The sequence below is a fragment of the Gallus gallus genome, chromosome 3 (assembly GCF_016699485.2).
Source record: "Gallus gallus isolate bGalGal1 chromosome 3, bGalGal1.mat.broiler.GRCg7b, whole genome shotgun sequence".
In the NCBI taxonomy this organism is placed as follows: domain Eukaryota; kingdom Metazoa; phylum Chordata; class Aves; order Galliformes; family Phasianidae; genus Gallus; species Gallus gallus.
In genome coordinates this window covers 29,064,509-29,092,447 of record NC_052534.1, presented here as the reverse complement: position 1 = coordinate 29,092,447, position 27,939 = coordinate 29,064,509, and the positions used below count along the sequence as shown (strand labels likewise).

The following is a 27,939-nucleotide window of genomic DNA, read 5'->3' as shown; positions in this document are numbered from 1 at the left end:
GAGGTGCAGCACTGGATCTAAAGGCTTGCCCACCTAAACCATTCCGCTGGATTCTTGACATGATGTGGCTAAACTTAGTGGAAATGAGTAAACTTCCACAGTTTGCAAAAATTTTGAATCAGGTGATACTTATTAATTATGTTAATCACCAGTTTCACATCATTATTTTGCTAACATACTTCACACTGGAAATGCACATGAAAAGTGTAGTTAAGAACAAAGCCTAAGTGAGTATAGAATAAAGGCACTGAAATGAACATTTAGGTAGTGGGAAACAGCATATATTTATTTGCTGTACATTTTTTCTTTATCTGCTTTTTTTTGTTATTATAATTGAGGTAAACTGAGACCAGGGCCAAAGAAGCTATAAATCAAAAGAAGTCAGAGAGAGACAGAAAGAAGAAAAAAAAGTAGAGATAAACTAGAGATAGATAAACAAGAGATAAAGATAAAGTAGAGATAAACTCTAGAGATAGGGATAAACCTCTGAAGGTTTATCTATGAGTTTCAGGTTTTTTAGTTATATTTTATGTCTTAAGTCTGTTAGATTTTACAAATAAACTGTTTGCTGTCTTTTTAAATAATTGTTTCTGTTCAAAGGTCAAAATATTACTCAGTTATGATAAGCTAACTATAAAAATACTATTTCTGTTATTGAGATATACATGAACTTCTATACATATAAAATTGTTATATTTATTAATTTATTTGCTAAATTTATCTTTTTATTATTATTATTATTATTATTATTATTATTATTATTATTATTATTATTATTATTATTATTATTATTATTATTATTGTAGTTAAAATCCTCCCTAAGCCTTTCTCTTTCTTTTCTTGCCAAGCACTGCTAGTCAGACCTTTGGTCTTATCACTGAGGCCTTCTTGCTGTTGCTGTTACAGCAGTAGTCAAACAAGTTGATTTTGTGATGGTATTCAGTGCCCTGAAGGTTTGCAGAGTCTTCACCTAAATGTTGTATCTGGAAGTAGTCCTGTTTCCCAGCTCTGCATCAAGGAAAGATCTGGATACTTACCTGCCATTTTTCTCCACATTTTGGTTTCTGGGTGTACTGAAACAGTATGTTGAGTCTGGAACAAGCTTGGAGGAATCTAGTCAGGTCTCTGCTCTGGGCTGTTAGGGAACTAGAACCCAGAAAGCATGACACTGTGTACGTTGCTGAGATATTTATCTTTAGTCATGTGTTTATCTATTGAAACCTTTTATTTTTAGTTTGTAGTTTGTAATGATTCTCTGCCTTGCTGGCAGATGCAGTTTCAAATAGGATCCTGTTCTTTTTAACTTGTGATTCTTTGGCTGTCTACACTGTATTGGGACAGAAAGGTTTTTTTCTCTTAGTACTTTGTATTAAGAGAAAATATCATGATGCATTTCTTTTCTAGTACAGAATCCTTCTGCTAATTACTGATTTTAAAATAGCTGCACCTTAATAGTAGCGTTTCTAATTGTAACATTGTAATTCTGATGTGTGTCTTAAGTGCTGCAGTCTGTTATTGTTGCTTGTAATATATTCTAATATAATAAGAAGATTTCATTTAAATATACATTTCCAAGGTGATTGTAACTACAGCTGAAATGTATTTGCATATATTAATGTAATATTTAGATAACCAGTAATGAAAAGGGATGGAAAAATTGGTATGATAAAGACGCTCCTGAGGAAGAAATTATTCCTGATGGATATGATTCACTTGACACCTTCCACAGGCTTTTACTTATCAGGTGAGCATCTTCAGAAATTTGGGGAATGACATACATTATTGCAGCACGTGTCTCAGAAAATTGATATTATTGTCATAATAGCATAATTGTAATTAATTTCTGGGTGATATTAGATACTATTAATTCAGTGATATGTCATAGTATTAAAATTGCTCATTTCAGAGCTATCCTCTGAGGAGTCTAAAATTATTTTTTATAAAAAACAGCTTGCTGACTGTTTTTATGACATGATAAAAGGGAACTGGTAATCACATCGCGGCCTTCTCCAGAAAGCCAATAAAACTGTAGGCTTTTTGAATGAGTTTTGAAAACTCATTTAGAGTTTTCAAAATGACCTTTTCTCACTTTACTTAAAATGAGCTACTCTAAATATCTTATGTAATTTAAAACATTAATATGCGTATATACATATATATTTGTGAGAATGCAAAAAAGACATTCTAAAGTTCCATGTGTAACATGTGGTGTGTGTGTGTGTATGTATGTATATATATACATACATATATATGTATATATATGTATGTGTATATATACATATATATATATATATATATAAGATTTTATTGCATTACCTAAGATCACCATGGCAGTACTTGGGATGGAATGGATTTCTCCAAAGCAGGTTTTAGCTGCCTCATACATGAGATCCTATGTACCCTTCTCATATCCTTCTGCATTCCAAGTTCTGCAAGAAATAAATCAGATGCTCTGCACAAAACATTAATTGCTAGACCATGAAACGCATTTGGAGTGGATTCAGCCTGTTCAATAAAAAAAAGACCTGAATATGATGGAAGAAATGCTATTCTGATACATACTGTACACCCAGAAGATGGAGTGGTATCTATAGAAAAGAAGACTATAAATTGATGTTTTGCAGAGAAGTCATATCATTTGGTCTAAAAGAAGTGACGATTTGTTTTTCACCTCCAGCAACAATAAAGATTCATCCTAGAGGCAAAGACTTTTTTGTATAACTCATTGTAAGAGTTATGTCCTGAAATACTAACACACCCAATGAAACATCTGTAAAATTTTACTGAGGAGTGAAACCAATCTTATGTTTCCCTACTTGTGTTCTCTTATACAAAAGCTCTATTTAAAATGAAGTGTGCCCCCATCTGATAAAGGTATCCTGAACAGAGATTTCCAAAGCAAATTATTTACTTGTGGCAAAAATGTAAGCAACTGCAAAGTTCTGACCAGTCATAAGTACTGGGAAGACTACCAGCTCTTTCTATTATTATAATTGTAGAGGCATAAAGATATAAATACGAATGTGTATATTATAAAGTAAAAATCTCTATTTGATTAAAATAGAATTTCTCTGCAAAAGAAAGTGGGACTGAATTTGTATTTTCATGTATTTATATTTTATATCTAGATCTTGGTGTCCAGACCGGACTCTTTCCCAAGCCAGGAAGTACATTGCAAGTTCCTTGGACGAGAAATATACAGAACCAGTCATTCTGAATTTAGAAAAAACTTGGAAGGAAAGTGATACACGAACACCTCTGATCTGTTTCTTGTCTATGGGATCTGATCCAACAATTCAAATTGATTCATTGGCTAGGAAGCTTAAATTGGGTAGGAAAATAATTAATCATTATCTTGAGTCTTTTAATATACAGAAGAGTAATGTGAGTAACTAAAGTTTTTTTTTCTGAAAAGTATTTTTAAAATTCATTTGTACCACCATTACTGTTTCTGAACCATTATCTTAGTGATCATATAATATTAAATAAAATACAGTATGCTGTATACTACTCTGTGTGCTGTTGGCAAATAGTGCTTTCTGTTCTTCTTTTATAAACTGTTATCATCCAAGTGATTATGTTTTTTAACCTGTAACTGTAAGGCAGTATTTACTTTTTACTATTTCTGGCATGATGACAATGCTCTCTTTTTATTCTAAATATCAAGAGCAGGTGAAGAAATAATCAGCAATCTTTTTAAAAGATTACTTTGTAAAAAAACAAAAACAAAAAACAAACAAACAAAACCACACACATTATCTGCATTTGTGTATTCTGGACTTTGTATTTAAATTGTATGGAAATTTGGAAAACTGTGCATACAAATTGAGCTGGATGTAGATACATACATTGGTGATATTGGTCACATCACTAAGATGCTCTTAATTTAAATTCAGAATTATGGATATTGTTAATTTACATGGCTTCATCACCTACACTGAAAGAAAAATCTGGGTTCTTATTTCAAAGTAAGCTGTGAGTCAGTTACAGTTGGGCTCGAATTCTCATTGACAGTAACTTCAGGCACAGTATTTCACTTCTGTAAACATTATGGATGAATGTTTTAATGTTAGTGTTTCAGTATATCAGTGTTTAAAAAAAACTTATAGCTAGTGAAAGGTGAAAGGATTCCACTTGTATTTTTTCTTGTAAGCATACTTAATTGTGTTGTATTTATATCACCTTTTTTCTTTTTCTTTTTTTACTGAATTGGAATTCTTTTTTCAAGAACTGTAGCTCATTAATCATTGTCAAATTTGTTGCAGAATGTAGGACCATCTCTATGGGTCAAGGACAAGAATACCACGCGCGCAAACTCATACAGATGTCAATGCAACAGGTGAGCAAAAACACTGCAATATGAATTCATTTTCGGCTCTAGCAGAAAAGCTCTTCTTGCATGCAGTCTTTCTTTTTTTCACATTTTCACCCTAGTAACAGATTTATTTCAGGGTAAGCAAGTCTCTGAGAACCAGAGCCTTGAAAGCATTTCTCTGTGGGATATTCATGTACCTGTGGAGTCCAAGTGAATATTTCTGCCAGCATTATCATTGAGCACCATTTCAGGGGTAGCCCGCTCTCTTCTTTTTGCTGCACTGTCGTCCAAGAGCAGAAGGACAAAGCATCCTAATTCTCTCCTGCAAGGCTTGCAGACTCCTCTTCTTTACAGGAGCTTTGTTGTTTTTTTATTTTGTTTTGTTCTGTTGTTGGTCTGGGGTAGTGTTTGGTTTTTGTTTTCCTTCCTTATGAGAGCTACACAGAAGTTGCAAAAATTCTAGAGGATAAAATGATGAGCCCAAAGCAAACACAGCTTAAAGCTGTAGATGCTGAAGGCTGAGGCTCCTCACATTTTCTTCCTTGCATATGTGCTATTAGCAGGGCCCCTTGTTCCACGGCAGTTGTTTTTGGTTCTTTCTTTCTCTATTTCTCAATCATTGTAGCTCTGAGTCTCAGGGGCATCAGAGAAAAACTTTCTGATGTCCCTGAGACATGTTGCAGTGTATTATTTTTTTTGTATTTTTTTTTATTTATATATTTTTCGTGGTAGATGTTATTCTCTAACAGTAAAAACTTGAGAGCAGCTCTGAAAAGATGGTAACTGAAACTCTGGATGCAATATGAAAGTTATAGTATAAAAGTAGCAGTCAGTTGAACACTAGAGCTGGAACACAAGAATTGTGGACAGTGCTGTAGCTGAAGATATATAGCCATAGTTGCCTGTAAACCCAAGATATCAGGAATTCTAAAGACTACCTTACTAATGGAAAACTGAAGAAGTAGTTACTTACTAATTGAAGACTGAAAGAACTATATTGAGAAACAAAACAGCTTTGGTCTGACCATAACCAACGATTCATTCTTTCTAAATCAGGAAGATAGCACCTGTAATATACACCTAAAGAATTCTGAACTGACTTGTGTTCAGTAAAAGGTTTGATTCGTGCCATATTACCTATCTGTTACATTCTTTAATACTTATGGTGGGAATATTCATGAAAAGTTAGATAAAAAGTTCAAGATGAGTCCATTGAGATCTGAGATTTAAAGCTTACCTTTCACAATAAATGGCATACATTTGATTCCTTGGCTCTCCGTCTCCACCCATCAACTTCTTGGAATGATGATAAACTGGGCAACCGTGCCTTGCTCTCTGTTGAAAACACAAGGCTACTCAGAACAATACTCCAGTAGGACTATTAGTATCAATTTCTGAACCAAATCCCTGGGTGGTAAACACATTTTAGAAAGGGAGGAATATGTGAACATCAAATGTGAAAAGAAAAATGAAAAGACAGTGAATATGGAGACAAACATCTGTTGTTGGTTTTTCTGCCTCTGGCCAAGTGTCTATAATATGATTAAAGCTGCTGTGCTGCAGTGTTACATATAGATAATTTTGAAGAACTGAGTCTCATCCATTTGGAAATGTAACTCACTGGTTAAAGATCTTCCTAAAAAACAAACAAACAAACAAACAACAAAAAACAAACAAACAAAAAAACCCACCAAAAGCCTGTATCTTCATGAAAAAAAGAAAGAAAGCCTTCAAAAGGTCTCTTTTGTCTGTTGTATTGTATTGGTTTGTTGGTTTGTTTTTTTTTTTGGTATATTTTTATTTGTTTATTTTGTTGTTGTTTTAATAGACATTAGTTCACCATAAATATTTTTATAATATTCAGTAGAAAATGTTATTTCTCTCTCTCTAAATAGATAAAAACAAAATTGCCAATATGAAATTACAAGCTGTAATGAAATCCACACATCACTTTTTAGAACTGATTAAATAATGTCCAATTTTAATATCAGGCTTCAGGTGCACCAGGCTTCTAAAGTGATGCTAGTAAAACTGATTGAATTTAAATTCATAAGCAGAGGTACGGAGAGAGAATAATCAAAATACAGCTTTGATGCAATTGAGTGCTGAATTAGAACAAAATTAATATGCAGCAGGTTGAATTTCGTAAAAATGTAATTACTGCAGGTAGCCTAATTGAAGTTAGAAAGTTTTGGAGTTTTGATGCAACCTCTCTATGCTTACTGTGTCATTAAAAATACAGGCTTGTTTGCTACTGTGTGTGTGTGTGTGTGTGTGTGGTTTTTTTTAAGATACGTTTTAGATTTTAGCTGCTAATTTTTCATTTGTATTCTATTGGATCTGATGGTAGGATTGCTTTTCACTGGTGTTTTGCTGGAAGAGGACAAGAATTATTTCTTTTTGCCACTAGGTAGCACTGATACTTTACTTAGAACATTTGACTCTAGTTATGTTATTTTCATTATGAATTTACAGAATGTGAAACTAAGTTTCACACTAACTTTTTCTGTTTGTTTTAATTATGCCAATGTAATATCAAATGATAATACATATTTAGAAACAGATCAAAAGTAAATTTACTCAAAAATTCATACAAGACCGAATTTGATTCCAACGTAAATGGTTGTTTTTAATATTATGAATAACTCAGTCTTAATTTTATATAGTAATAGTCAGTGTTCCTATTTAGGGTGGCTGGGTGTTACTACAGAATTGTCATCTTGGGCTGGATTTCATGGATGAACTACTGGAGACACTTCTTACTGCTGAGATACAGGATGATTCTTTTCGAGTTTGGATAACTACTGAACCACACCTTAAGTTCCCAATTACACTGCTACAGGTTTGTTCAAATGTTTAGTTCAGGCACTTCATGCCATTTCATTTATTCAATTTAAGTGTGTAAAATGAAATGGAATAGATAGAGAACAGAGGGGCATGAAAAAATGAACATTACCATCTAAATGACACTAAACAGTAAGGTTACCTACCAGTAACTGGAAGTTCTCTCCATTAAAGACGCATTATGTGCATGTGAATTCACACTAAGTCAGTACACACACAGTTGAATCAAAACTATCAGCCTTTACTTGTATCTTTTTTTTACCCATGTGTCTTGAGCATAAAGTAATGCCCAAGACTGCTCTTAGACTCTTTTATATTTCTCTAACTGGAATAAAACATAAAGAGAACAGAACACATAAGAGCAGCCCATCTCAAAGAACATCATCTACCAAGAAGTAATCTGGACTTTTTTGGCTAAACCATAAATGGTTGTTCTGTAGATCCTAAGGAGACATTTTTCGTCAGTACCAGGAAAATGGCCTAGCCTCTTACAAAGTGCATTTAAGTAACTGTTTTATTGCCAGTGCTTTTGCAGCAGGTCATAATGCTGGTTAATATCTAGCATAATAGATATGTGCTGACTCTTCGGTGTTCAAAGACCTCTTTCCTCTTCAAAGCAGCGGTAGTCTTCTTAGTAGTTTCAATTTTCTATAAGTAAAAAAAGGTAGCATGGTTGATTCCTAAGATACGAAGGGAAGCATTAGCCTACATATATATATGATTTCAGGCAGTGTGGAGAAGGAAGGAGGAAATTCCTTCCTGGAATGAATTTAGGAGAGAGCCTTCAGTTAGAAATGTATGTCACCATGTATATAGAAGATAGCTCTTAACAGAAGAGGAGATCCTAAATATTTGAGTTTATGAGTAGTAGGGTATGTAAATATCAATTTGCTAAATTTCAGAATAGAGAACTAAGAGGGTTGCTAGATCAATTTTCACTGCATTTATCTCAAATCTGTGATTTTTCTATAGTATATGCTATAGTCTATAGTATCACATTACCTGTTAAAATATTATCATATGCAAGGATACCAGAAAATGAGTAACTGACAGATCAAAGGTCATCTCATTTTTGGAAGAAAGGAGAGAGTCATTTGCTTTTGTAAAAAACAATTTTTATCACTAACTGAGCAGGATAACCCTTGAAATATGGAAATACTGGTTAGCGAGTGTTCCCATTCAGTTCAAAACTTCAGTGTGTTCATGTGCAGATAGGTCACTGCAAAAGTTTAGAGCTCACGTCTCTGAGACAGCTTGCCTAGGCTCCGCAGTCCAGAGATATGAATTTGTCAAAAGTTGAAAAGTTGAAAAGTCTTTCCTTAAAAATAATTGAAGATCCTTATTACAAACATGGGGATAGTAAAACTGCCAGGAGAAGTACGTATTCATTAATGTAGTCCTTTAAAGTTCTCTCAGAGGTAGAAGCAGTTCACGGCCATGCTTGCATTCAGCCCTACAGCAGCCTGACATTCACTATGCCTTCAGCGCATGCTGTGATGTTATGCAAGCCAGCCAGACAGGTACGTACTGCTGGAGCAGACAAATGCTTTGTTTTTATTTGAGTCCCTCCAGCATTTGAAAGTGTCTTATGGAATATATATCAGATTCTGGTAAAGCCAGTCGGTGTCTGAACTAATAGATTCTAGTGTGCCCATGAACACTGACCAGCAGAATGCAATAGTCCAGAGGAGTAAGTAGTTACAACGTTCTCTGACATGGAAAGTCGTGGTAACTAGCACACTTTTAAATAATTTGCGGATATGGTTTGACAATTAAAATTTTCTAATTAGGCAGTTTGCATGAAACCTAGGGGCTGTTGCCAAAAACTTTGGCATTTTACTGCAACAGGTTTGGCTTCCAGGCCTGCTGACTGGAGTGCCCAGAACCTTCTCAGGCAATCTCCTAATTTACTGTTGCAGACATAGCAACAGTGTCCACAGTAGCTTCTGTGAACACAAAGACCTGAACTGAGGAGAGCTGAGGTTACTGTGTATTTACTGTAAAGTCTTGGGAACAAAAATACAACAGGGTTACCATCTACTCTGGAAAGTTCATTCAGGCCTTGAACTGGGGATAAAGGATCATATGATGCGTAATGAAAAGCATGGCGGCTGCTTGCAAGTTGTTGATGAAAATTCATATGTCTGTGGACTTTTGTCAATGATGGCTCTCACCAACATAAACAGAAAATCCATGTTCAGAATCTTAGAGTAATGCATGTCATAGGGTTTTGCAGTCTAATGTAATGCATACTTCTTTTACACAGTAAAGGAGTACCAATTCTGAATCTACAGTGATTCAACTACTGATATTATATATTTCATTTATAACTAATATCTGTGGCATTTCTGTATGTTGCTTCTGTTTCAGTAAATAAGTATAATTCCTTTATCTTTTTACATAACAGGTTTCTCTGAAGTTCACAAATGAACCTCCCCAGGGTGTACGTGCTGGTTTAAAAAGAACATTTTCTGGAATTAATCAAGATCTGTTAGATGTTAGCAATATGCCTATGTGGAAACCTCTGCTTTACACCGTAGCATTTCTGCATTCTACTGTTCAGGTATTTCTTATAAGGTTTGAAAATTAAGTCCTGATAAATGTAGTTGATTTAACAGTGTTTCCTAATAGAAAACACACATTCTGATACTTGCTATAGCATCGTGTTGCAGAGCTGGAGCTTTAATTTCTATCATCTGTATTTCAGTATAATTTCTTCTTTTAATTGACTTCTAAATTATATATAATTTTCATGCTGTAGGTGTTTAGAATGAGGATTTTTTTCATCTAATTTTACCTGTCCGAGTTAGTAACTGGAGAGATGACATCTAAACTCTCTCTCTGTTGGTAACAGACATAGATAAGCACCCCAAAACAGCAAATCAGTTTATCTATCAGGCAGTCCACTGTAAAGGTGTAAATAATTTTCTGGAGAGGTATCAGTATTTTTTCCTATTGATTTTAAAGGTAGTTCGTATTCCTAGCTTAGAGTAACTGTCAAATTTCTAGATGGCTAATATCAAATAAAATTATATCACTTAATGTCTTGTTTTTATCTTATTTTTATGTGATATTTTCTATACTAATATCAATGCAGCAAGATGGTATTTGTATTTGGTACATTAATTATATATATAATATTTGAGATCACAATATCTATCAAGTATTTTGCTTCTCTGAATATAACTTTTTTTTCTTTTTAGGCAAGTCTCAAGGTAGCTTTATAACACTACTAAAAATTCATGCTCTGAGCTTCTTGTACTTCAGTGCAACAAATATGGTGAAAGAGGCCTGTAGTAGGAGGTCCCTATTAAAATACTGCATTCTGAATTATTTTTCTCCTTCTACCCATTATAAACAGTGAGAAAGTTGTCGTGCATACTGTCTACTGATTATAATGTTCTTATAGAAACAGAAGACATAAGTCTGTTCAATCATCTGTACTTTCAAAAAATATTCTGTTATTCATCTGCTCAGAAAATTTACTGCTGGATTGTCAATCAGCAAGCAGTATATACATTTCTCTTGCTTTAAACCGACCAGTATATAACATCCTTTCTTGACAAGACTGCCACGATAGATATAGCTTAAGATGTAATTCAGAGAATTTGGCAGAAAATCATTTTATGTTTCTGCAGGGTATTATTGGCTAGTGCTGTCTCATCTATAATAAACAATATATGCTTTGGGAAAAAAAGGAAAAGTAAAAGGTCTAGGTGTTGTTTTATATATATACATACATATATATTATATATATATATTTGTTTTTACCTTTTCTTTCTCATTTTAGTTCTTTACAAATATTGTAGCTAAGGTAGCTAAATTCTGCTTAGTGATGTCAGCAACTCTAAGTCATTGTCCACCTAGTTATTTGAAATCCAGTAAATGCACTACAACTTTATTAATTTCAGAACATCAATATCACACTGTTTATTCATTTAATAAATAATAGCACTATTCAACATAGTAATTCCATGGAGTAATTTCTTTTTACATCCTGGAAAAATTCACTGAGTGATGTAACTGGGGTGGTTAAAACAAAGCGAGAAATCTCATAGTGTTAAGATATTTAAAATGCCTTTGAGCTGCAGATTATGTTCTCACACTTCTATAGTAAACTATTCTTCTGTTGTTCCTAGCATTATAACATTATATTCAAATATATACAACACTATCTTTGAAAACTGCTGTGATGGCAACATTAGTAAAGGAAATAAAGTTTAGAATTTTGAAAGACACATTGAAATGGTACTGTGAGCCAATGAAGACAAAAAGGGCAAATTAGAAACTTTTGGATAATGTGTTAATACTTGGATCTGAAAAATTGCAGCTATCACTAGTAGACTGTATACATTAAAAAAAAAAAAAAGATTATAGAGTTCAGAGAGAATTGTTGAGTATGCTGAAAATGAAGACCATTTGTCCTTTAATTAATTACTTAGTAGAACAAGCTCATCATCCACATAGACCTGAGACACATAAAAGCTATGACTCATACACTGATTAGTAGAAGTAATTTGCATTGAAAGTAAAGAAATGATTCTGTTGATTCTTCTATAGATTTTTATTCCCATGGTGGGGCTCAATACCATGTTGTTAACTACTGTTTGTGGCACATAGCTGTTACTTAGACTTTTTTTTTTATACTTGAATTTAACTTGAATAATTTAACAAAATGGTGCATTTCATTAACATATCTGTTTTTAATTGCATTCCCAAGGAACGACGAAAGTTTGGGCCTTTGGGTTGGAATATTCCCTATGAATTTAACTCAGCAGACTTTACAGCCAGTGTTCAGTTTATACAAAATCACCTAGATGAATGTGACATCAAGAAGGTGAATACTACAATTTGCATACTGTATATTGCTTTATGCAGCACTTCTAATTGCTTTTCATCATGTTGCTAGTAATCCTTACTCCTTCAGCACAGCTAATAATGATCAAAGTTCAATTTTTTTTACTATCCTCCATGTTAAAAAGTTTAGTAGTTAAGAACTTCAGAACTTGATCTTGTTTTTTCAGTACCATAAGCAAAATATTAATGAACTTATACAATATCTGTTTTGAAAAGGGGGCTCAAATATTTTTCAGGTTTTGACGCATTCAATCAGACCGCTTTATGGCTGCCAACTGGGCTTCCGCTGTTTCACAGAAATAATGTAGAATAGCCACTGCTTGCAAAGTAGCAGTTTGCTGATTAAGAAATCTGAGAAACTGCAGAGGAAAAACAGAGAAAAGAGGCAGTATCATCTGAGAGTGATTCCAAGTCACACAAGAAATATTGAGATGTGTCTTAAAGCAATATTAAGTCCAATTCTAGTTTAAAATTACAGAGCTAGGCTGAGAAAACATTAGAATTCAAGTATCATTTTTTGTTCCAAGTGTAATCTTTTCAGCTTATATTTTAGAAGCTGATGAGCTTCAGATTATATCTGAATTACTACTACTTATGTGTTTTAACTACAGTCTTTCATTTACTTTACTTGCATGCAGGGAATATCATGGAACACAGTACGCTACATGATTGGAGAAGTGCAATATGGAGGCAGAGTCACAGATGACTTTGATAAGCGCCTTCTTAATTGCTTTGCAAGGGTGAGAGTCTTTGAAAATACAGCTATTTGTCATTTTTATTGGTTGTTGCTATGCAGAAATCAGAAGACCATCTTTCTATTGCATACGTAGTTCTTCACCAGCTTGTAAGACCCTTCAAAGTAAAAGGAATTTTTCATAACATTGTTCTTTGCCGGGGAGGTTTTTCCTCTTGATTTCTCTTTAGTGAGTAGCAGAAACTATTAAAAAGACATAACATAACTAGATGTCAAACTTAGAAGATATAGCCCTTAGTGATTTACTTATATATTCAAGAAAAAAATGGGATGTATTGGCAAAAACAAGAGCTCATTCTCTAAAACTGAGATTAAAAACTCTAAGGAGCAAAATAATGTACTTTTTCCTCTGGATTTTGCACAGGTGTGGTTTAATGAAAAGATGTTTGACAGCGCTTTCTGTTTTTACACTGGATATAAAATTCCAGTGTGCAAAACCGTGGACCAGTATTTTGAATACATCCAGTCACTACCTGCTGTGGATAGCCCAAAGGTCTTTGGTCTCCATCCTAATGCTGATATTACGTAAGTGGCACTCAATATATTGAAACTAGTGGCTCTTATTTAGTATTAAGAAACAAAATCTCTGCAAGATATCTATTTTTCAAGAGTTATCTAGGATTCATGTGAGTTTCACTATTGAGGTAGAACACTTCATATGCATGTACATGACTATGAATGCAGTATCTTCAGGTACGTTTTACATATTCTTTTAAAGTAGTCAGAATTTACTCTCATTTATTAGTGGTTTTTTTTTATGTGCTTTTTTAAATTTTAAATATGAAAGCATTATGAAATATCTATTGAAATACAATATAGGATTTATACACTTCAACTAGAGAAATTTTCCAATGTTTGCCTTGTGCTGTTCCATTGTTTTTTTCTGTACGCTATTGTTAGATGATTCTCTGGATTGTCATTTGGTTTACAGTATGCCTTTGCGTGTAACTACAACTTTTTACTGCCATCATGCCTGTCATTCCCGTTATTTAAAAGAGGCTTTTCAATCTCACCAAATATTAATTCAATTTAAAATTTCATCATTGACTTAATTCTTTTTTCAATCTTAAATAATATTTGTTACACTTAGCTTTTATTTTCTTCTAGTGCTAAATACCCTACAAAAGGTTATGATTTTTTTTTTTTTACTGAAGTTCTTAATTATGCCATGAATTATTGCATTTTCAACACGTTCTTATTCACTGTTTCTTAATACAACTTTTTAAAGCATGGCAAATATTATTTAAGTGCCTGAATATTGTGAAAACCTAAAATTTTCTAGCATTTTTGGGCAAAACAATAACTTCCCAGAACTTTTCAGTCTCAACTTAGAGATGCTGATACAATATAAAAATATCAGATTTATAAAGATACTGTGAGAACAATACACAATTTTATTGTCGCCTCCACCGTGTACCTACTGTGGTAAATATGTATTTCTGAGGAAAGTAAACGAAAAGCAGACTCACTGTATTTCTTTCTGTTTAAAGTCATTCTTTCATACTTGCAAGATCTCCCTTCCATAACTGGTTAAAGAAAGACCAAGATTTAATTCAGAACTAAACAAAGCTCTAAGGAGAGGCACGATTTGGCCCTGAAATTAGGCTTATAGGGGAGGAGTAATTTATTGGAGGAAACTTGAGACTAACAATACTGAGAGAGCTTTAGTGAGTAGAAACAGTTAGTTCATTTATCTCTAGTATTGATTTCTTTTTTTTTTTTCCCCCACTTGGCACGTCATCTTATTCCTGATACTATAATACTTCTGTTTGTTTTTTTGTTTGTTTGTTTGTTTTGAGATTTCTTTTTTACATATTCCTCTAGAGTTAGGGGAAGGTTTATCAATGGTTTTATGCTTTTCTCCATGTCTTAGCACAGAATGTTATAGGCAACTCTGTACATGTGCATGCCTGGCTGAATTTTGTCTTTTACACACAGCCTGTGTAATTCATATAAAAAGCTGCATTCAAATTCTCCTTTCATATAAAAAGCTGCATTCAAATTCTCCTTAAAATACCTTATGCTTGGAAAGCCAGTGGTATCCTGGGCTCCATCAGAAGAGGACTGGCCAGCGGGGACAGGGAGGTGATTGTCCCTCTCTACTTTGCCCTCATGAGGGCCCCAACTGAAGTACTGCATCCAGGTCTGGGGCCCCTAATACAGGAAAGACATGGAGCCGTTGGAGAGGGTCCAGAGGAGGGCTGCAAAGGTGACCAGGAGTACCTCCCATGTGAAGACAGGCTGCAGGAGCCGGGCTTGTCCAATGTGAAGAGAAGGCTGTGAGGAGACCTCATTGCAGCCTTCCAATATTTAAAAGGGGATTATTAACAGAAGAATCAACTTTTTACCAGGATAGACAGTGACAGGACAAAGGGGAATGGTTTTAAGCTCAAGGAGGGAAGGTTTAGATTGGCTGTCAGAGGGCAGTTTTTCACCAAGTAGCGAGGTGCTGGAACAGTCTGCCAGAGAAGCTGTGTATGCTCTGTCCCTGGAGGCCCAGGTTGCATGGGGCCCTGGGCAGCCTGGTCTAGCAGCAGATCTGGAGGTTGCTGGCCCTACCTGTGGCAGGCCTGGTGATCCTTGGGATCCCTTCCAACCGAAGCCATTCTATGATTCTATGCAGAAAACTAACTGGGCATTGGAACACTGAGACAGCCAAGACCTCTCCATGTTATGATTACCAAAGATGATAAAGACCCTATATACCACTGGTTTAGTGGAACAGTTTTCAAGATCAGTCAAAAGTTTGATCCAAGTTTTCCAACTCTAAGATTTCGCTGAATGTCAGTATCTTCGTCCACTTGAGTTTAACATCTGCAGTCACTGCAGTATTTTTAACTTACTATCTGAATCCTGCAAAAGCAGTGTTGTTAACAGGTACCTGAGTAGGCAAGTAATATCCTGACCATCTTCCCTCAAACTCCCTTCACCAACTGGTTCCATACTGAAGCCTTAAATCTAAATGAATTACTGCAAGCTGTCATCTGCTATCTGAAAACAATACAATCTCCCATTCTCCCTTCATTGGTGAATGTAAGCTTTTAAATATTATGTTGCAATTTTATTGCTGTTTTCTACACAAATTCTAGGTAATATTTCTTTCAAACTACATTTTCTCTTAGCTTCAATTTCCAGTACAAAATATTTCTAATGGCATAGATTCCAGCTATCGACCTGTGATAGTCTGTTGAGACAAAACTCTGTCTCTGTGAGAAGCAGATTCTCCAGATGATTCAGGTCATTTTTCCTTCTTTCCAGAAGATTCCAACCTTACGTCATTAGAGAAAGGAGTATTACTTCCCGTTGAGATTTCTACTTTGTGTATATCTTTCAAAAACTGCTCTATATTATCTACTTTTCCCTAAAGTTTGCATAAGATAGTTTCTATTTTTTTTCGACATAGAGAAAGAACATTTTTATATTTTAGTTTTTAATTAACATAATAATCATGGAACTTGCGGTATGAGGAAAAGGTTTATAGCTATTCTGCCAGTAGTTGTGTGGTCCTTGAGACACAGAGAAGGGGTTAAAAGCACTGCTGTAGTACCAAAATTAGGAACAAAATCACAAGTCCTAAAGAAATCTTGTTTTATCCAACTTCTATGATAGTATGTAGTCTTGAATAATTATATCATTTTTAAAATGAAGGGGTATAAATGGAAAACAGCTTGTGAGTTTTGAATCTAAAGTCAAATGTTATTAAAAACCATGAGAGCCCCACCATTTTTACATTCAGAAGCAGAAATTATATCCTCTGAGAGGCAAAGTGTCAGTAGAATTTCTTATATTTTTTCTGATTTATCGTGTTATAATTGAATTCAAAAAAGTTTTTGTTGAAATGCACAGTATCTAGCTTCTGTAGTCTTATGACACTATCTTCAATCTTAGATACTTTCTTTATGAGTTCATATGTTCTAGCCTGTGGAATAATCCTTGGTTTCATTTCTTATATAATTATGTATGACAAAGTAATAAGAGGGATGGATGTCAGATGAAGGTTGAAAAGTAAAACTGGCATGTAAAATTATGCTTTGAGTTGTAATAAATTTATGTTCTGAGTCAGACCAAGGCTGTATGTTCCTCACGTACGTTATACCGTAAGGTAAAAGTAGACAATGCCACCACTGAAATATGAACAGATCAACTTTATGCTTGCTTTCTTACAGCCTGTCAGAAAGCTATGCCACTTGATAGCATTATAACAGAAGTACTTCTGTGGTTCTACTTGTGTTGAAGAACAGACGTGCTCTACTATCTTTTAGCATTAATGCTATGCTTTTTTTGTATCGATTAAGAACATAAATTTACATTAGCATTGCCCATGCTGTACTATGAAATAGAAGGTTTTAATCTCCAGTGTTATAAATCTAGCAGCTTTTATAATTAATCTTGAAATAATGCCTCAAGGAAGAATGAATGTTCTAATTAATGAAGAGGCAGTGTGCAGTTATGCCTCCACCTTTTCCGTCATCTGCATTCCTCTTTTAAGAAGCATCTAAAAGAAATAAATATTCTTTCTTATCACAAAACTAGAATCCCTAGAAATCATGTGATAAGTTTTTCTGCTGTTTCATTTTCTCAGAGGTTAAGTAGCCGCCTCTGGAACACTCTCTTTTTGTTGGCTCTGAATTAGGAAAACAACAAGTGTGTAACAGGATGGATGGATGGCAGAGCAGATTCTTTACAGTCACACAAAGCCAAAAATTGTCCGCAAAGAGTGTGTTCAGCTTGGGGCAGTAAACACAGGAAAACAATTTGTGTTGAGAGTTTCAAATTAACCTGCTGACACAGTATGTTTTTTCTGCACTTTGAAATTTTGTGTTCTACCAAGTATACGTTTTAACTATTAAAAAACCCTCTGTAATTTATAACACGTTTCTTATCCTTGCAGATACCAAAGTAACACAGCAGCTGATGTTCTAGATACTATTACCAATATTCAGCCTAAAGAAAGTGGTGCAGGACCTGGAGAAACTCGTGAAGCAATTGTTTATCGTTTAGCTGAAGATATGCTAGAGAAACTTCCTCCGGATTATATACCTCATGAGGCAAGCTCACCTCAGTGGCTTTCATATTATTCTTTCTCTGTTCAGTTTTCACATAGGAGACCAACTTCTCTCTTCACCTCCGTGCTTCCCCCCCCCCCCCCCCCCCCCCCCCAAAAAAAAAGCACAAAAAACCTTGTTAAATTCATTCAATATCATATTCAAGCAAGAAATCAACATTATCTCTATCACTGCAAAAAGATGATGGAGATGTGTCTGGAGACTGTGCTTGCCACAGCTAGATGTGAAAACAACAAAAAATAATCTTTTTGTGACAGCAGTCTCCTGGGTCCTTCCAGGTTGTCTTGGTCTACGGCATGAGTAATTAGGTAGTATCAGACCAAAAAAAAAAAAAAAAAAAACCCAGAAAAAAAAAAACAACCAAACAAAAAAAAACCTGCAATGCTTTTAAGGTGGAAATTTTTAGTTAAGTAATTCAAAGTACAAGTCTACAGTTTGTCTTTCTCAAACAAAGAGTTATATTGTTGTATAAGACAACACCATTTCACAGTATCTTAACATTTCTTCCTTATTAACATAAGTTCTTTACAAGGAGAGTGGTGAGGTGCTGGAACGGGCTGCCCAGAGAGGTTGTAGATGTCCTGTCCCTGGAGGTGTTCAAGGCCAGGTTGGATGGGGCCCTGGGCAGCCTGGTCTAGTAAATGGGGAGGTTGGTGGCCCTGCCTGGCAGGGGGGTTGGAGATTCATGATCCTTGAGGTCCCTTCCAACACAGGCCATTCTGTGATTCTGTGATTTCATATTTAACTAAATTCATTCTTCTGGCCATCTGTATTTTAGGTAAAAGCTCGTTTAATTAAAATGGGACAACTCAACTCTATGAATATTTTTCTTCGACAAGAAATTGACAGAATGCAAAAAGTTATCACAGTAGTCCGCAACAGTTTGAATGATCTTAAATTAGCCATAGAAGGGACTATTATTATGAGCGAGGCAAGTATAAATGCATCTATTATGAATGGAATATTCTATTTAAGCTATTACCTTGATGGCTCTAGATCATATGTTATCATTTCACTCCTTCAGAATTTGAGAGATGCACTGGATAATATGTATGATGCTCGAATTCCTCAAGTATGGAAAAGAGTATCTTGGGATTCTTCAACACTGGGCTTCTGGTTTACTGAATTTCTGGAAAGAAATACTCAATTCTCTACTTGGATATTTGAAGGAAGACCAAATGTGTTTTGGATGACTGGATTCTTTAATCCACAAGGTAGAGTACTGAAAGGATTTGAGTAATGTATTTACCATAATTTAATGGGTTTTACTATATGTCTAATTTAATATTACACCTAGAAAGGATTTTTTTTTTCATTATTGTCAGAATATGTTGTAGAAGAGGAAGTTATAAACGAATTCAAAAAAAGATATTAGACAAAGTCATGGGAAACTAAGTTCAAAGGCAGCTATGAACATGATTGTCTAAACTCAGCCTTCAAGCTGGGAGATTCCTAAGTTCCACATTGCCAGAATTTGGAAGAACACAGAAGGGAAAGGTTTTATGAGTCATTTTGTCTGTTCTAATGTTATGTTAGTAAGCATCTTCCTTTTTTCTAGAGACAGGATGCTGGTACAGATGGTCATCTGGTCTGACCCACAGACACAGTTTTTTACATTAAAAGAAAAAAGCACACAGCTAACAAGTACAGTGCTTTATCTTGTTGGCATATTGTAGCAAAGAATGAAAGACCTTCTGTAGAAAATGTATTTTTCCTGCTTTTCCTGTGGCTTCAAACTCTTAATCCATTTCCAAAGTGCAAGTTAGAAGTATGAAAGAGTCTAGAGCAATAGGTTCTGTTTACACTGTACAGTAGCAATATACAACTCAAACAGAACTGCCTACCTTCCATTGTCATCTTTCACTGTCATTTTCACAGTGTTTCTGTTTAACATACAGTTTGTTCAAATTCACTGAAGATATATTGCAAAGTACAAGTAAACATGATCTATCGTTGTCTGTTACAGCTTGATATTTTTATTGAGAGGAACAAAAACCAATGATAACCATCTTCATGGTTAACAAAGAATGTTACCTTTTTAGACGTATGTTTGCAGAATAATATATTTTAGCCTACACAATTACCCATACAAAATGCCCATGGAAAATTTCTCACATGTAACAGCTACAATTTTTTTTCATTAGGATTTATCTATGAATTCCTGACCATCTTATGAGTTGTAATGCTTCCATTCTTACTGATCTCTTTATGACTAGGACTGTAAAATACAAGTCTTTTTTAGAGTTGCACGCAGAAATAGTTAAGGTGCCTGGAGAGCATCATGATTATTGTTAAAAGATTGTTTTGAGATGTCAGTCAAAACATCACACCATTTATATCATAAATAGCATAGCTGGTGAGTGCACTGATCTCCAATGAGTGCACAAGAGCATATGTGTGATGATAATCAAAAAAATAGTATAAATGATGATAATGGAACAGATTCTTTTGATTAAAGAAAATACTTAGCCTAAGAGCTAACCCCAGCACAAAGACCATCTTGAAGCTGATGATTGCTTAAATTTCTCTGTTCTAAATTACTAGTACTGGAAACCGAGAAAGTAGTCTGCTAAGCATAGATGGTGCACTATGGGATAAGAGCATGGTATAGTTGCTGTATTAATAATACAGCTCGGCAGGAAACTGAGTAAATCAAATCACAAATTAAAATTTAAAAATTGACTGGAGTAAGGCAATTCAGCAATTGGACTACCTTGTACTGCCATTGCAAGTAAACACAGACTGATTGCAATGGGGAATCCAGCTCTAAATCGATCATGGTATTGGCAAATACATTATAATGTTAAAATAAGAGGAGTATATTTTATCAGTTTATTGGAAAAAAATCTGTATAATATTATGAAGTCTCACCAATGATTGTGTTTAAAATCTGTTGTGATGTTTTGGCAAGTATCAGCATTTGCCATCTATAAATTATAATTATTACGAGAGAGTGAATGTTTGCGGTGATGCAGTAAGAGTTCCATTAAGTAAACACTGCACTTCAACAGGCTTATAAAAGATAAAATTTCATATATTATTACAGATATTATTAATTCTAGAGAAATTTAGAGACTTAGATCAAGCTGTTTTATTTGTATTAGAATAGATAGTATTTGAGGAAATTATTACATGTTCATTTTATGCACTACATTATGTTTGCAACACATATGAATATTTCAGCTGTGACACAGCTTCTAGTTGAACTTCTTACATCTGGAATTGCTGCCTTCCACTTCATGACTGTGTACTGTCATGGTTTCCTTCCTGGCTTGTCAGTATTTCATTCAGTGGTTTCTCTTTTTACACACTCAACAGCATTCAAAATGCTAGTCTTTCTTTTCTTTATGCCCCATCAAGTAGGAACTGATGCCATTCCATCTTTAATACTTTATAGTAATCACTCTCAAGCATGTAGTTCTCTGTGTTAACTTTTCTCCATTTTCCTCAGTCTCCTTCTGACAACTCCAAGTAGTACTTCGTCTGGCAGCAGAAAATAGCAGCTATTGTTCTATATTGGTGGCTACCATATTCTGAGACACCTGTAGTAAATACCTGGTTGTTTCTACATGTCTTTCACTTCCATGGCTTTTTCTATTATAACACATCCAAAGTTCCCCTTCACCTCTCAAACCTTTTTTCATTGCAAAGCTCTGCAAAGTCTACTCAAAACAATACTCTGAAAGTCTCCTACCTACCGCTTATGTCATCCTCTACCCTTATTTCTTCCTTTTCCTCACTAACAAAATAATAATCCTTTATAAACACTGACTTATTTAGATTCCCCATGCATACAGTCATTCGCACTATCACTTCAGACTCACCTTTGGCTTTCCATCCTTGAAATTTTGCATTTTTGAAATTTATTATATCTTTCTACATTGTCCATTAAAACAAAAACAAACAACAACAATAACAACAACAACAAACTAAAAACTTTTTCCTAAGTTGCCTTTACATCAGTATATGCTCACCTATCCTCAGATTATTTCTTGAAGCACAAATCTGCCCTTGATCTTGTAGTGGATAACATAATGATAATAAGCAAGTCAGTATCCTGAGCAAACATTTTCTCAGCTACTGAATTATTCAGCCAACAAAAACTGTATTGTGTGCCATTTAAAAATGTTTGTCCCTGCAGTGACTTCTGTGGGGCCAAAACAGGAACGAAAAGGTGGCAAATAAAAGTTTGTTATCCTTAGTTAAGGTGCTTGGTTTCACTAGAACTTTGAATATCTGCCTATGACATTGAGGGTAGAACCATACACATTTTAAGCAAAATTTCTTTGCCATGTGAGACATATACAAAATCTATGGTTTAATTTTTCAAGGATTCCTAACAGCAATGAGACAGGAAGCTACTCGAGCACATAAAGGCTGGGCTTTAGATACAGTTACAATACATAACGAAGTGCTGAAGCAAAACAAAGAAGAAATCACAGCACCTCCTTCTGTAAGTATGACATGCAAAGATATTTTACTATTCATTTCAGTATTTATTTTGTATAACTCAGTAATTTGGGATTGCTAAAAGGGAAAGTTACTAACCTCTTCACCTCACTGTTTATTCTCAAGTTAGAAGATAACTAACAATTATAAATCTTTTCTGTATTTTTGCATTTATAAAAAATATTATTTAAAAGCCATTTACTTCAGAAAAGGCTATTTCTCTTAAATGATCTTCAGCCATAGAATAAGATGTGCATTTAATGAACATATAATAAACTTCAAGCAAGATTTTATGCAGAATAGATTTTAATAAACTTCTATTGCCATCATTTTCAGTAGCACTATCTCATGAAAAGGGAGGATATTATAATTTAATTTTATAGGTTAGGAAGATTCAATGTCAGAGACTCTTCCTATAAAAGTATTCCTTTCGGAATACTTTCCTTATGCAAATTATTCAGTTTACAAAGCAGATGTTTTCTTTTGTGTGATATATATCTCCTTATTGTCCACGCAGGAAGGCGTATATATTCATGGACTGTACTTGGAAGGAGCAGGTTGGGACAGAAGAAACAGTAAACTCATTGAATCTACACCAAAGATGCTTTTTGTCCAGCTGCCAGTAGTACATATATTTGCTATTAATACAACTGGTCCTAAAGATCCCAAGCTCTACGTTTGCCCAATTTACAAGAAGCCCAGCAGAACAGATCTGAACTATATTACAGTGATCTATTTAAGGACAGTAGTACCTCCAGACCATTGGATCTTGAGAGGAGTGGCTCTCCTATGTGACATCAAGTAAAATGTTTTTCATAGCAGAAACAAACCAAGTAAAAAAAAGCATACAGTTATATATAGAGTATATAACCAGTTACATCTGTAATTCTTCTGCTTTTTAGTTGGGGGCCAGCTGTTATTATACAATAAAGCTTTTACTGTTGGCTTATGAATTTTTTTCTCTTTGGTGATATGTTGAAAACGTTATCTTAAAACTAAATTAACTGATTGCATGAAGTCTTTGATATTTCCATTATATTACTTACAAAAAAAAAAAAAAAAGGCTTAAATGATACAATTAACGTAAAAAAAATGCTAAGCTGGAAAAAGAGAAAAACAGCTTTTTTGCATTTTCTTATATACAGCTTTTAGTTTGTGTTTCAGTAAGATATAATGACAACAGAAGACAGCGTAAGGCATAATAAAATTTAACTTCTCTGAGATACAGGTATTCCTGGGCTCAGCATGATAAATGTATGATTCTCTTAGAGTGTGTGGGAAGCTAAGATAAAAAACTGTATTTGCTTCGTATTTTTTTTTTTGCTTGTAGTTTTTCAGTTTACTTGTTCTTGTTAAACTATATAGATTATGCAAACCAAGGTTATTACACCAAGAATGTTTTTTCCACACCGTCTGACAGGATGTAGGAACTTCACTGCTCAATTTAGCAGTGTAGGAACATAGTAGAAGTAGAACAGTGTCAGCTAGTTAATACAGATACTTTTCCAGTTGGAATAATGAAGCAATTTATATAACTACAATAATTTTCCTGCATTTCACCTTAACTCTAAAACATAGGCTGGAATCCTGGCAGTGGCTATCACAGCATTATTTCCCGATAAATCTGACAAATATCCATGAATTATCCACAGATAATTAGTACTACACTAATTATATGCACATATTAGTAAACAAGAGATGCAGTCTACACTCTCTTTAGTAATCTGCATCAGATTTGTTCTTCCTTCAGATTCCTCTATTTGGCAGCAGTTTTTCACTTATGTGACTGGACTATGTTCTTCATTTTGCAGTTTAGGAATGATCAAATCTGTGTGATGTGGGAAAGTGCAGCTACTACTTGATGAAGGCCTTGGGCATCTGGTGGGATGGTAAAAGCTCTTCCTTGAGCTGGCATTCTACTGTCTGTTAGAAGTCACCATTCCAGGATATCCTCTGGTAGATATAATACACAGATAAAAAGTGATGTCAAAATGGTGAAAATGAAGATCTCCAAATGCATTTCAGTAAAAAGTCCCTTCTCTTTCTCCCCTCTGTGGACTTGCTCATATCCAAATGTAACAGTACTCAAAGTGAGGTTGCACGGCACAGAGCAGAGTGGGACAATCCTTTCCCTTTGCTTGGCTGGCAGTACTAGGTTTGGTACAGTCGGGGAGTATTTCTGATCCCCTTTTGACACATTCCCAAATTAATTTCCTGAATCCTGAGTTGCCTTTGAAAATGCCGAAATACTGAGGAGCCAAATTGAAAGTCCCAAATATCAATTAGCTCAGCTGTCATCCTGAGCAAAGAGCCTGCCCACCTGATAAACGCTGTGTGGTCCTAAGTAGTAGCGATTCATACCACTGAACCCCAAAAGGATTAGAGGTCTCGATTTTTGTTACAGGTCACTCTGAGGCAGTCTTAGCAGCAGCAAATGCTGTTCACGCTGACCTAGCTCCTCAACACTGACCTGAAAACTCTGTTCAGAAGGCAGCACTGTTAAAACCCTGAAAGGAGCTGCATTTCTAGAAGGCTGTCATGGAACCAGTGCAAATGTGTTGGGTCTCAAAGGAAAGGGTTTTCAATGACACCTGATCTTGGTAAAAGCTTCCTTACCCCAGCGCCAATTATTATCATTTGCAAGTCTTTTAATTGACAACGGATTTGGTGCTGGAGGAGAAGACAGAAATTCTTGTTCAGAGTACAAAATATCTTAGCTCATATCCAAAACCATCACAACAGCTTAGTTTATTCATTCCTAAAATGTCTTCCCTGGTCTGGCCTTTCAGCTTCGTTACAGTGCAGAAACTGTGTGTAACCGTGCAATCATTGTCACACGTGGAAGGTGTGCATTGCCACGTTATACCTGAAAGTCTCTACGGGAAAATATAGGCAAATGTGTAAGTTAATAATGTCCCAAGTTATGCAACAGAAGAGGATTTCAGTCTCCAAACTGTATAATATCAAGATAGAGGTAAATAATGTATTGCTGCTCTTCACTAATTCATATATTGCATTAGGTTCTTGACAGCTGTTTATCTCATTCCATTCACCCTTGCCCATATTCTGTGAGCCTGTCTGGTGTTTTTTTTTCTATCAATACATTCCTCACAGTTGACATAATCTGTGGGAATTCAGGATCTCAGTGGATGACCTTTCACTCCCAGAAGTGCTCTGTACATACAGAACAAGCTTTAAAATTGCTAAATTAACCTTGATGTGTTTTTCCCTCAAGTTACTTCCTGATCTTTTTTTAATGTGCATTTGCTATTCAAGATACTACTGTTTCTGTAGTGCAATGGTATTATGCTGCCTGAATTGACAAAGGCAAGAATACCCCATCAGCAAAATAGAAATAGTTAACAGCTGATTAAAACAAAAAGGAAAAAAAACAAAACAAAAGCACAAACCCACCAGAAAAGAAAACCAAAACCAAACATCACCACATACAGACTCAAAAAGGGCCTCACTCATGAATATACGAGTGAGAATGAGTAGAAAAATTACTCCAGAATTAATTTAGAGGGCACGTCCACAGTCTTTATCTTATCTTATTCTTTCTTCATTCATTGGAGCTATTTTGCAGAAAGCTTTTCCCTCTGATTTTCAGAGATAAATTCTAACAGGTGAGACAAGGACGATCACTTTTCACAGAAATTTTCTGAGGTGATGATTTGCAAGAGGTCTGAAGCATGGCTGTATGGTAAGCTTTTATATAACAGTAGATAAAATTATTGAAAACTATGGAATATAATTTGAAAATTGAGGGGAAAGGGGAGAGAGATCACAGAATCATCTCATCCAACCATCCGTCTATCACCAATATTACCCACTGACCGTATCCCTCAGTGCCACATCTATCCTTTTTTAAACACCTCCCTGGACAGCCCATTCCAGTGTATCACTGCTCTTTCTGAGAAGAAATTCTTCCTAATATCCAACCCAAACCTCCTCTGGTCCAACTTAAGGCCATCACCTCTTGTCCTATCACTGTTACCTGGGAGAAGAGGCCAACCCCACCTCGCTACAACCTCCTTTCAGGGAGTTGTAGAGAGCGATAAGATCTCCCCTGGGCTTCCTCTTTAGACTGAACGATCCCAGCTGCTCCTCATGAGACTCGAATTCCAGATGTTTTCTATTCAGCCTGCTATATCTCACAAAATCACTGATTGGACATGAGCTTGTTCCGAAAGGATAACATTTCAGCTAAATTTTCACTTAAAAGATTTATTATTTTCATAGAAGCATTTTTCTTCCATTTCTGCCTTAGGATTCCAGTTGCTTGTAACTAAAATTTGTTCAAGGATTCAGAATGTTCACTTTCAAGGTGAAACATTTTATGGAAAGACCTAGGATTTTCTTGATCTGTTCAGTAATTTCATTTCATGCTGATTACATCTATTCTTACTGCTGAGTTCAGTATTATTTTTGAGTACTCTGGAAGAACATTTACCAGTAGTATTTAAGTATAAGTCCATTAATGCATGTAGTAAAATAATAAAAAGTAAATCAAGTGTATAGAACATGCACACTGCAGTTTTAAGTATACTGTTGTTTCTGCTGGTTTGTTGTTGTTTTTTGCTTCTTTGATTTTAATATTGGAATATAATTGGACGATTATGGTAAGTCTCTGGATCAGTTTTTTTTTTTTTCAGAAGCCTCTGATACTGGCTCCAGGGGCAGACAGCATGCAGCCTACAACGGGCATTTTAAGATGTTGTTCATGTATCTGCACCACACAGACAGAGTATTCCTGAGGTAAATCCAGTTGTATAAAAGCCAAATGAGGTGCCTTCTCTAGTGATTAATACTGCTTTCAGAATACAAGAGATATGCATCAGTATAAGTTGTTTAGTTTTAATTTTGCAACAGTCCACTATAAAGGTCAAGTCCAGAAACAGATTTCAGAAATAGAAATGAGTCTTTACATAGCAGAGGTTAGAATGGTGAAAAACAACTGATAACATGCAATATACTTTTCTGCCTCTATTTCTACTAAAATTTCTAATTTACTATAGAAATGCTAGTGAAGTCCTTGGGGATATCTGTAGTTTCTGATTGATTCTATTAAATATTCAAGAAAGGGAAGGAGAAGGAGGGGACCCAATTGCAGCCTTTCAGTATCTAAGGGGGGGCTACAAGAAAGAAGGGGACATACTTTTTAGCAGGGTTTTGTTGTGATATAACAAGGGGAAATGGTTTCGAGCCATAAGAGAGGAGGGGTGATTTAGATTGGATGTAAGGAAGAAGTTTTTTACAGTAAGGGCTATGAGTCACTGGCACAGGCTGACCAGAGAGGTGGTGGATGCCCCATCCCTGGAGACACTCAGAGTCAGGCTAGATGGGGCTCTGAGCACCTGATGTAGCTGTAGGTGTTCCTGTTCTTTGCAGAGGAGTTGGACCAAATGGCCTTTAACGGTCCCTTCCAACTCAAATGATTATTTGATATTGACTAATCAGCAATTCCTCCTACAACCATTTCTTTTCAACATTCAGATTAGTTAAGTGGTTGTTCAAGAGATTAGCTAATTAAAGCTCCTCTAAATTTTAATTTTTTTTTTTTGAAGTAGCTACCTAATCACCGAAGCAAAATATCTGAACAGATACTGAAAGGTAGAATGACTGTTTGCCCAATAGATGCCCGGATAATTATC

At 35.1% G+C, this 27,939-nt stretch overlaps 1 protein-coding gene across 1 annotated transcript in view; it reads left to right on the top strand.

Moving 5' to 3' along the window:
- DNAH8 (dynein axonemal heavy chain 8) overlaps positions 1-23,238 on the top strand; it is a 129,477-nt gene extending 106,239 nt beyond the window's left edge. Inside the window, exons 81-94 of the mRNA XM_040697634.2 lie at positions 1-122; positions 1,629-1,744; positions 3,129-3,331; positions 4,266-4,339; positions 7,005-7,157; positions 9,567-9,722; positions 11,880-11,996; positions 12,655-12,756; positions 13,135-13,295; positions 17,662-17,818; positions 18,615-18,767; positions 18,861-19,050; positions 22,168-22,289; positions 22,803-23,238. Coding sequence (XP_040553568.1) covers positions 1-122; positions 1,629-1,744; positions 3,129-3,331; positions 4,266-4,339; positions 7,005-7,157; positions 9,567-9,722; positions 11,880-11,996; positions 12,655-12,756; positions 13,135-13,295; positions 17,662-17,818; positions 18,615-18,767; positions 18,861-19,050; positions 22,168-22,289; positions 22,803-23,090 — 2,114 coding nt within the window. The 3' untranslated portion in view covers positions 23,091-23,238. The remainder of the gene's footprint in view (positions 123-1,628; positions 1,745-3,128; positions 3,332-4,265; positions 4,340-7,004; positions 7,158-9,566; positions 9,723-11,879; positions 11,997-12,654; positions 12,757-13,134; positions 13,296-17,661; positions 17,819-18,614; positions 18,768-18,860; positions 19,051-22,167; positions 22,290-22,802) is intronic.
- The last annotated feature ends 4,701 nt before the right edge of the window (positions 23,239-27,939 follow it).